The sequence below is a fragment of the Magallana gigas genome, chromosome 9, assembly GCF_963853765.1.
Source record: "Magallana gigas chromosome 9, xbMagGiga1.1, whole genome shotgun sequence".
In the NCBI taxonomy this organism is placed as follows: Eukaryota; Metazoa; Mollusca; class Bivalvia; order Ostreida; family Ostreidae; genus Magallana; species Magallana gigas.
This window is the reverse complement of record NC_088861.1, coordinates 29,766,413-29,777,838: the sequence shown is the minus strand read 5'-3', so window position 1 is coordinate 29,777,838 and position 11,426 is coordinate 29,766,413. Positions and strand designations below refer to the sequence as shown.

The 11,426-nt window shown below is 32.4% G+C and overlaps 1 protein-coding gene across 1 annotated transcript; it reads left to right on the top strand.

The window, feature by feature from the left end:
* Positions 1-8,210: 8,210 nt before the first annotated feature.
* LOC117690753 (ATP-dependent helicase wrn-1-like) lies at positions 8,211-10,570 on the top strand. Its single transcript, XM_034475413.2, has 2 exons — positions 8,211-8,858; positions 9,533-10,570. The coding sequence occupies exons 1-2, from the start codon at positions 8,296-8,298 to the stop codon at positions 10,464-10,466; spliced, it is 1,497 nt and encodes a 498-aa protein (XP_034331304.2). The 5' UTR covers positions 8,211-8,295; the 3' UTR covers positions 10,467-10,570.
* The last annotated feature ends 856 nt before the right edge of the window (positions 10,571-11,426 follow it).

Below are 11,426 nucleotides of genomic sequence, written 5' to 3'. Positions count from 1 at the left end.
CATAGTTATTTTCATTAAAAATTAACACGAATATTATACCCCCTCCCCTTTTTTCCCATGCGATTGCTGTTTAATAACTTATAATACATGTAATACCGTATCCACTTATGAGATAAAGTTTCCATTATATTTGTCAAATTCCCTACAGTTGATAATGTAATTGCATCATCAACGGAATACTTATGTGTCTATTAATGATACAGTCCATATCATCCTTTGGTATAAGAGAAAAACGCCAGATAAATACAACGTTGACCTTTAAATAATACAATTTGTTATTGCATTAGTGGATGCATTTCAATCATTATTGATATAACTATGCATGTAATACATGTATATAGTCCTGGTTTTAATTATGCTTCTTTGCATATTCCCTTTTACACATCAATCTATCATTAAGCCCTTCGGACTTTATTAGATTTGTTCACGCCCCGACCGAAATTATCACCTCATAATACTAAAAAAAAAGATTTCTTATTCTTTAAATCAATCGGTTTCAACATGGGTTTCCAATTCTTTATTGTTAATGATAAGTTTGTTCTGGGTACCTTATCATAGATGTTGGAGGCAAAATAATATCATAATTTTATGCTTATTTTAAATAAAAGGAAATGCAACAAAACGAGATAAATCTGGAAAAAATGTTAAATGATTTAGAGCAAAATATCTAATAACAATCTCTTTTTACAAAGTTTGTTTCCCTGCTTTGAAACTTATTTCAAATCTAGTCTTTTAATTATGTACCATATATGACTTTTTATCTTGTAGTGGTTTCATACGCAGACTTGCAAAAAGTCAATGTTCTTTTAAGCCAGTCCCTAAAAGATTAACTTTATTAAACTAAAATAATTGGAAACGCAAAGTAAATAAAAGCTGATTAAATAATCTTTCTGATATTTCTTTTTATAGCAAACAGAGGCATAAGCAGAAGACACGAATAATGAACTTAACCATCCACTAATGCAATAAAATTTATATCATTAATAGTCAACGATCTACATAGTAAGTGTTTTCTCTGATTTCATTGGTGGATTTAAATTTTGAACCTTAAATTCAAAATTTTGAAACTGTATCATAAATTGATATCTAAGTAGTTTGTTAAGGACATTGGCGTTCATAGTTTCAGTACAAATTTCTTGTAGATTTTACATTGCATTTTTATGTGAATATAATATATCATATGCAATTACAAGCACAACAGATTCATCTCTCTATCCTTATCACATGTAAAACAATAATTCCAAAAATATACATTTTCAGTTTTACATTGATATCAATAGAAAGATAAGTAATAAGTCGCAAAAAATTAATGTCTAAAGTAAGCATTTTTTATTCATTAATGAGATATGTGATTGTAAATTATATGATCATAATTGTAAATTGATTTAGTATGATATCAAACTGAAAATGAAACTTACGGCTTATAATGTATAGAGAGTCTGAATCTCAAAAATTATCTTCTCTATTATAAAGTTACCTTCCTTGGTTTTGTTGCCTTTCACACCATTAAAACTTTGGTAATAGTGGCAGTTCAATTTGAAATGAATAATTATTGTCTACAAGGCTCTTAATATCTATAATGCATTTAATTATGTGTATTGTACACAATATCTTACAACAGATATAAAAATTAATGAATAAAACGTTTGGCAAACTACTGTATTTCTTTTGCCTATTTGAAATTATCGAAGTTATTATTTTCTTTCATTTTTTTTTTTGCTTGTAGATATGATGATTATGTAAGGGTAGGTTTTAGGTAGGTCTCCCCCCTCTCTTCCATTAATCTTTTTGATCACGGTCAATAGTAACGTTTTAAGAAATACAAATGGTGATTTAAAATCTTCCTAACATTGTTTGCCTAAAAAAAATGTTTTCGGCTTTTCTGAACCTGCCTGCCGACGCAGAACAATATTGCTTCATCGCTTCGACGTCTTTTGTTTACCTCAAAAACACTGTTTTTACCTTAACTTGTAAAAGGAGTTCGTGCTACGGGAGATAACTCCAAATTGGAAAAAGAAATAGGTAACTCTAACTCATTGTATAAATGGGAATGGCAGATACGAATTATTAAGTCCAGAGCACTTCGTGCCCTATACCGTTTAAAATACAATTATATCATTAGAGGTCAGGATTAAGGTAGTCCATCCATAACTATCATATTTCATATCTAATAAATTGCAAGTTTGAATCTTAAAATCTTAGTTAGATTTTAGGGGGTTTATTAGAAAATAAAGATTTACCTTTGAAATTAAAAAAAATTGAATATTAAAAAAATTACTAAATGTTGAAGTTAACATTGAAATCAATGGAAAAAAAATGCAGTTTAAATTATAATTTAAGTACAAGTAATTTTCTCACATTTCTCTTGGTTAAAAGTTGCAAAGGTTTCCCTTTTTTTCGAAAATGCTAAAATAATTCATGTTTTACCATTAAATGTATCTAAAGGGCGGGCAACTCTTTAAAAAGTTTTGAGTGCAAAAGTTCATTCTATTGAACACATACATACTCCCGAGTTTAATTGGTTTATGTCAGTCTCATAATAACTTTAAAATACGTATTTGATGTAGTATAGATCCATCAAAATTGTTAAATATGCCTTAGTTATGGATGGACTACCTTAAAGCCTTTTGTTTACTTTTGTGTTGCCTACGAAGAGTATATTAAATAGATTACCAACAAAAAAGACAAATAAAAATTAGTACATCTTTGGCCAATAATAATAAATCTTATTGTTATACTTTCATGTTAAATACTGAAATCTGATTGGTTAAGACGCAGTTAATAATACTTACTATTACCCTCAGCGTTAGCAACGCACTTGGCAACGGGTAACATTAAAAAATATTACATGCGCGAAAATTATGCGCGTACGGTTCGCTGTAGAATTCACGTTATTCCTATATAAAAGCAGTAAAATTTTCTTAAAAGTTTTAAAAAAGACATTCAGTATAAAAAAATAAATAGTGCCTGTTTGGGAGGATAACAGTTGAAATTGACACCCCTCGAAAACCATTGTCAACCTCCGCTTCGCGTCGGTTGACAATGGTTTTCTCGGGGTGTCAATTTCAACTGTTACCCTCCCAAACAGGCACTATTTATATATTGTTGCATTAGGCATAGTGGATTGTCTTCCTAGTTTTTGAACAGGTCATGCTTTTTGCATGACACTTTTTTCTGAGTTAGTGAAGAAGGGTATAAAAAAGAATATTTTCTTTAAAATAAACAATTAAAAAGTACACCCTTGACCAATGATAATACATGTATATATTTATATAATTAATGCATTATTTCAAGTAGATGATCTTCTCAAACACAGTGTCGTCGGAAGCAAATGGAAGGGGGGGGGGGGCTAGACTGGTCATCAGAAATTTTGACACGCAACAAAAGAAAAGGCTTATTCCCAAAATCATGAAAATCCTAATCCATGGGGGGGGGGGGGGGGGGGGGGGGCTCATATACCTATAACTCCGAAAAAATCTGTCCTACCAAATTTTTTTTTTCCAAAATCATGAAATTCCTAATCCGTGCGGGGGTGGTGAGGTTACGTCTAACTTTTCAAAAAGTGTGTGTGTGTGGGGGGGGGGGGGGGGGGCTGAGCTATTAATGATACAAATTTTATGAAGAGGTATATGCAAAAATGCAAAATCTTAAACTGTACCACTGGTATTTTTTTTCATGATTGTATTATTAGAACCTTAAGTTCATCCAATATTCAAAAAGACTTTGCCAAAACTGTGAAAATGATCCTTTCATTTTCAAATAAGTAACATACAACAACAACATCAACAAAGCACACATAATTCCCTTTATTGCAGGGATTCCATTGGTAAATAACTATGTACGCATTTTATGAATTACATTATGATAAAAGCTTTCCTCTGTTAACTTTTTAAAAGATGCTGTACTCTGTAACTGAAATTACAATCCAAATAATAACAATAAGAGCTGAGCTTATACTTGACATTTTTTTGTTTAAATCGTTAATAAACTCTATACACTGTGGGTTTTTTGGCTCCATATGTATGCTTTTTGTTCACCCTTTTACTCTTGCAAAACGGTGTCGCTCAGTTTTAATTTCCAAGACACGGCTAAGAGAGATAATGTTTATTAACTTAAAAGTTATTCTAAAAATGTTTTGAATTCGCTTAGTCTCATATTCACATGCTGAGAACGAGGGCGGCAGGGGCGAAAATTAAACTAGGACGAATATTTCCCTGCATTCAGTATACATCTATGAATGCTATATATTAATTAGGTTAATGTTATTTACAACATGCTTGTAATTGTATCAACAAGTTTAACCTTTTTGGTAACTACTGACATTTCGGATGTGCGCTACTCAAAGGGAGACTACTTATAATTGCAAAAAAAGCAAAAATAATGAGGGTACTAAATATTTTTTTTTAATTCGTGTCCACCACATGTTGTATACAAAGATTACACCCTTATACACAAAAAACCTCGCACATCCATATGCACACAGTAAGCGATGTTTTGTTACCTCTGCAGCAAGTTGTAAGAGCGTGAGACAGTGATCTACATGGACTAACGACATACTTCTAGGTTCTTCCTTCAATAAAATGTTCTATTTGCTAGTGTATTAGTTATAATTTATACCTATTTTCCTTGCTCAATTTGACAGGCTTTTACAGGATACTAGTATGTTAATCTGATGTATGCGCATTTCTCATTTCATTGGGCTATGAAGTTATAACGATCATTTTGAAAGAAATTGGACACATGTACTTGATCAAGTCATGTATCTATGTGTATAATACTTATCATTATATGACATACTTTCTTCAAATGATCTTATAAATCTTATAAATCAGTTAATATGGGAAGACTGTGTAACATTGTCTTTGAATCTAAATAGTGCTTATCTAAAAAGAGCTGTTCAAACAATTTACGTGGGATATAAATTTTTCCATACATGTATAATACAGATTGTAATTTATGAAATAATTTATCTTATCTTATCAAATGATCGTATAATGACATTTGAATAAATATGAATAGAATATAGCGTTGTAATACATGTACTAGTAACAGTCATTTTGATTTCTGATTAAACTTACTATACTTAATAAAATGCCATACAACCAGATGAAATCTTTGAAAAATATGGTTCAGTGTAAATCTTAAATATAATAAATTAAGTTCTAACGGCAGAGTTGCATGTAATATCTAAGCATTTTAATGTTTTTAACTATTGATTCAGTATTTCAAACAACATTTGAAAAAAATTCTTTTCCACAAAATTTCAATTCATACATATTACTTAGGATGTGGCATTTAAAGTTATTCCAACAGCATAAAGTTCCTTTAACTCATTATTCTAGCCCATGAGTTTCAGTTGTATATTTGTTAAGCTGACCTTTTGTTAACAAGATCTTTAAAAAGTATATTTAATCTGCAAATATTAAATTGTATATTGAAAAACTTTTCTTCAAACATTTAAATAACTTGTATGTCAGTGCTATTGAAGCGCATACAGAAACAAATCATTTCTAGATCAATACTTAAAAAATAATCAATGTTCATCCTGAATAGCTTATCAATTTTTACAAATAGATTAAACTGGGTTGACACGGTTAGTGCCTTGCGTTTTATTAAGACTCAACTGTCCCATCCGATTTATATTCGTAAAAATGTGTAAAGCTTCTACTGATTCTACTGAATTCATTCCCTTATTGAACAACTTTCGGTGTGTGATCAATATTATTTCTTATTTTAAAACGTTCCATTTTATATGTATTTATCTTCATGTAAACACTATTGTCATAAGACCAATAAATGCCAGCACATGAGCTAATTTTCAATAAGCAATTATTATGTCTATTGAAGTGTACATGTACAAAGTGCGTGTTTTACTATCAAACTGTTGGTTTATCAGTTTGTCTCTAATAATTTAAACGTGTCCGGTTTCTCTTCAGTTTCCAAACTGTCTGTTGCTTCCATTGCCTTCTGTCTCTGTAAACATCGTTCTTTTCGAGTTGTACTTTTAAAATGTTGATAATTCACAAAATACAGCATGCCATCTTTACATCCTATCTGTAACCACCCAAACGCATCCATAGTGATGCATTTAATACCACTCAATCCATCTTCGGCAGACATGATGATCCGTAGAAACTTTCCCTTTGGATCCAGAAGATGCACAGTGTCGTCATGAGAATCAAGGACAAGGAAGTTACCATCCAGGTCTGTGCATACATCGGCAGGGGAAAACGTCGATGCTGGTTTATTTCCAATACTTCCGTTGTATGAAAACAAACTATCAAAAGTCAATCCTTTCGTCACAAAAACTTTATTAGTATCCGTTATCAAAAATGAGGATTTGTGAACTTTCATTCGACCTCCCGTAATATTTGAAGAATTAGATAATAGAGGTGGCTTTAAATAACAGCCAGTGTCGTCTATGGTACAAATACTGTAACGGAGAATCCTATCCTTTTGTCATTCGCAGTAACAAATTGTTTCAAAACAACTACAAGATATGCAGAAGCATCATGTCCCATGCAAGAAACTGAATAACAGTCAAAGCTCATTAAAAAAATGAGTCGTCCTTTTGTTGACATTGTTCTTCTATAGATTTTTAACTGACCTCTCAGAATTACAAGAATTTCATCTGTTTCGGGTACATACGTAAAATGTTCAATTTTATCAACCAATTTTTCTATATCTGTATTTGATTGATGAAACATCGCATCTTTGCTACGAAGTATACTTCTATCACCTGAAAGTAATATAATGCTATCAATTGATCCTTCTGTAAGCTTTTTCTTGTATTGAATGGCTTTAATGTCATCTTTACAAATGCTGTTCGCTTCGTGAGGATTTGTTGGTACGTCGCATTTCTGTTCCAGGTTTTCATCAGATGACGATTGTTCATCAGTCCCAATGACACCGGCAAGCTCAAAAATTTTATCAGTCGAAAACTCACGTGTAACCATTGTAAATGACAAACCCTCTTGATCTTCAGAACCATATTTTTGGCCAAGCATTTTCAATTTATTGTAGAAATAGAAGCACTTGATACAATCTTCATCGCTATCCTTTCGAAATAAGATACAAGTTTTTAGACAGTTCAGAATAGTTTCTTCACTTGCCATTGGATTTTCGATTTCCGTTGCTAGGTTTGTTATTTGATCAATCGTCTGCTGGCAGACATTTTTAACTTCTTTCACTATTTCCTCCTCTCTGACTGTGACTCGCTGCACCATCGCTTCAACTTGCTTCTTCACTTGTTGTCGTCTTTTCTGTAGATTTTCCTCAATTTTCTTTAAATCAAAACATGTGGAGTCATTCTTTTGCACTGTGTCGTTCAGCTGATTGATTTTATCGTCTATGCACTCAGACAGTTTACCCAGTTTGTGTCCAACATGGCCAGTTGTCAGACATTCAAAACAAACCGGACATTCACAGTCTATACAAAGTAATGGTACCAAGTCTTTCTCATGAACATCACACTGGTATCGTACAATTTCAGCAAGGCCGACTTCTTTTTCAGTCGCCATGTTTTTAACTTTCAATTTGTCAATGTTTTTGATATAACTACGGAAGTCTGGTAAGGATATAATGATTAAGAAATTATTACAGTATGCATACATGTACTGAATATGCTTAGTTATAAAAGATAAGTAGATAACTGGCATGGGTTCCCCTAATTTTAATATCACTTGATTAATTTAATTGTCTTTTCTGACCAGCAACTTTGTTTTCGTCTCTGGGTTTTTTCATTTCTATTACGGTTATGCCAACAAGATCAAATTTATGATTTTATATACTAAATAGCAAGAACTTTCATTTTTGCTGTATCTTTTTTATCTGTCAAGCGCTTATATTTTTTGTGCTACGACGCTTATTACTAACGTTTTTTTCCTAGTTCGTATAGCCATGAGAACATAAATCTACAAAAATGAAATTCAATTGTATGGTACATCCAACATTATCAGAACTATGATACATCACAAAATTGCATAGATAGGATGAAATGAAAAAAATATCAGAATTTAGAATATGTATCCTTTTTGGGTACATTGTAAAAACAAAATTACATTTTGGCCTGTCTAAATATTGCTTTATTAATGTATTGGTTCCACTGAGCGCTCTAACAACTAAAATAAAATTGACGGACTACTTATGCTAAAAGTTCATTTTTAAGATATGAAAAACACACTTCATGAATTATTCACTCGATTCCATCGTCGCAAACCACGGTTTTGAGTCCACAAGTTTCCTCAAACCCGTGGTTGTCTCGAAGTTAGTTCGCGTGATTCTCATGAATTATGCATGAACCTAATAAACCAATCAAATTGCACCCGAGCAAGTTTTTACTCGGAGAGTCTGAAAATATCAAACCAATCACTGAACGCCTTACTGACGATATTTGGAAGTACAGTAACAATGGCGGCGCCCAGCATAACAACATTGCAGGAAATATTTGAAGTAGAGAAATTAAGCGCAGAACAAGAAAAAGCTATCGACAGTCTTTTGGCAAAGAAGGATGTGTTCCTCTCTCTTAGGACAGGTGGTGGGAAGTCTTTGTGCTACATGGCCTTCCCTATTTTTTATGAATATAGCAATTCATTGGATGTGCAACCACAAGTTCTTATTATCAGTCCCCTCTTGTCCATTATGAAGGAACAGACGGATCTTTTAGCATCAAAGGGGTTTTCCGCCACATTCATTGGCAAAGACAAGTCTGAGGATGTCTCGATACTCGACGGTAAATACCAATTTGTCTTTTCGTCACCAGAAGCTATACTGCAGAACGATAAATGGCGGGATATGTTGTCAGGATCCAAATCCTTTAGATTATTCGTTGTGGATGAAGCCCACACTCTTGTTCATTGGTAAGTATATAAAAATATTAAACAGTAGTTATTACAAGTTATGTTGAAAGGGCAATGGCATAACAAATTCAAAAGAGGGAGAGGTGTTTTTTGAAGGGGGATATTGATTGGCAGACAGACACTTCGGCCAATGAGTGTTGCCACCTTGGCAACACCAAGATGTTGACACCTCGGCCAAATTAATTTATACTAATTACTTATTAAATTATATGAATGCAAACAGTATTATTTTGCCAAGGAAATCTGTGGCAATAACTTGAAGGTGGATATCTTATTGTTTCTTATATTTTGATCCCCATAATATGGTATGTAAATAATTATTTTTCTCGGATATCATCTGTCGATCTAACGAAACAAAAGTTGTTCTGTAGTTTGACAACTTGAACCTACATAGGAAGTTTAATTTATTCCTTAAACGCTTAGAGGAAAAAAGCGTGGAAGGCTACGGTGAAACCTGTAGGGGACTAATAAATAGTAAGAAATGGGAGGAATGGGGGATTCCGGTAGGGAATATATACTGCTCATGCAGTGGTCTCAGAGTGCTTCATTATTTTGGCCCAAGTTTCAAAAATTAAAGATAAAAAATTGAATGTGTGTAGGATTTGTATTACTGGTACATGTACCATACTTTTAACTTAAGAGGTATTTACTTTTTTTTATTAATTTATTTTTAGGGGTGAAAATACAAAACATGGACAAGCTTTCAGGGAATGGTTTTCACGGACAGGTGAGATCAGGTCATTGATAAGTTGTCCAGCCCTAGTGATTACAGCCACTGCTAGCAAGGAGGCAAGAAAAGTGATTAAGAAGCGACTGGCTTTAAACAACTGTGTGGACATTATTGACAGTCCTGATAGAGAGAACATAAAGTTATTTGTTCAAAAGTTAAAAAACACTGTGCCCATCGATGAAACATTTTGCTGGTTGACACATGATTTATCTACGAGAAAGAAAGACTGTCCAAGAACACTTATTTTTTGTTCAAGCATAAAAATTTGTGCAGACATATACACTGCATTTTTAATGGTGTTAGACAACTCTGTAATGGAATTTGTTAATATGTTTCATTCATGTACATCTGAAAATGTTAAGGAAACAATTAGAGAGGACATGAATGATGATAATGGAAATATTAGAGTTTTAATTGCTACTAGTGCTGCAGGTATGGGAGTGAATTACAAAGGAGTAAACAATGTTGTACATTATAGTCCTCCTAAAGATATGGATAGCTTTGTTCAGCAGCTTGGTCGTGCTGGCCGTGATGGTAGTCAGTCCTTACATCTCCTTCTTTATAATAGTAGACATACTCATAAACTTGAAGCTGACATGAAGACATATATTGAAAATAAAGATAAGTGTCGTAGACTTCAAATATTGGAATCATATGATTCGCTTCCTAATGTAGAACTTGTAAAACATTTATGTTGTGATATATGTTCCCAAAATTGTAATTGCAGTGGTGACTGTTGTGAACTGTATCAACATCCATATTTTTTATTTCAAAGTGATGATGTTTCTAGTGATGACAACTCTTGCATGTCAGATAGCACAGACTTAGAAAGTGATGATGTACTTGATATAGATGATACATATCCAGAGTTGGAGTAAGAAAGCTTTTTTCCAATGTTTCACTGTTATAAAATTTAAAACAATGTACATGTAATATAAACCATTTAAATCTATGAATTAAACTTTGTTCTTTATCACTTGAACATTGATTTCACAACTTGTTTTTAGTGGGATAGACATTAATTCTAAATGGCTTTTCAAAAATTAAGTTGCTAAAAAATTTTAGAGGAAGGATATGGGGGGGGGGCACATTCCTCTGAAAGAAAAACCCTTACTTTTTTATGGATAGGGGTGAACTGGATTTTTTAAATATATTTTTTGCTACACAGTATACTCGTGCTTTAATAATTCTAAACACTTGCATTTAGTAACTGTTAATGTCTATTCCTGTTTCAACTTATAACAGATGAACTAGAAATCATGGAAGGATTTAGCTGAATGAAACAATGTTTCTAGTTTTTCTTCTTGACTATTTCAAGAATAAATGTGGCTATTCCAAGAATAAATGTAAAGGGACAGGCACTTTCCATTTTACCCCACCTTCACATTTAAATATTTCCCCTCCCCTACCTTAAAAAAAAAACATATAAAAAGTGCCTTCTAACCCTTCCATACATTTTTTCCTGTATTAGACAGATTTATTTCTTTACTTTATCCAATGCAACTTGTTTGACATTGAAAATTACTCAAGAGGCTAAAGGCTATTCCAGATGGAAAAAAATAACTGGGAGCGATGAAATTTCAAATTAATTTTTTTTTGTGCGATATCTTTTCGTCCTAATAAAAGTACATGTAGTAAAATATTTTAATACACTTGCATGCATTTTTTTTTCAAAATTAAATAGGGATTACCAGATTTTTTCCAACTGAAATATCTTTTGTTGGAAGAGTTTCTAGTACATGTATTTCATTACCTGGTACATGGTATAGAAATTACCCAAGAGGAATTGCAAATGCATTGACCCATTCAAAGCAACAACATAAAATTGAATTGGTTTA

Excerpts from the sequence above, each read along its gene's own strand:
- LOC117690753 (XM_034475413.2), top strand. The coding sequence starts at position 8,296 with ATGAACCTAATAAACCAATCAAATTGCACCCGAGCAAGTTTTTACTCG. Across the intron at positions 8,859-9,532 it reads GCCCACACTCTTGTTCATTG|GGGTGAAAATACAAAACATG; the intron begins GTAAGTATATAA and ends ATTTATTTTTAG.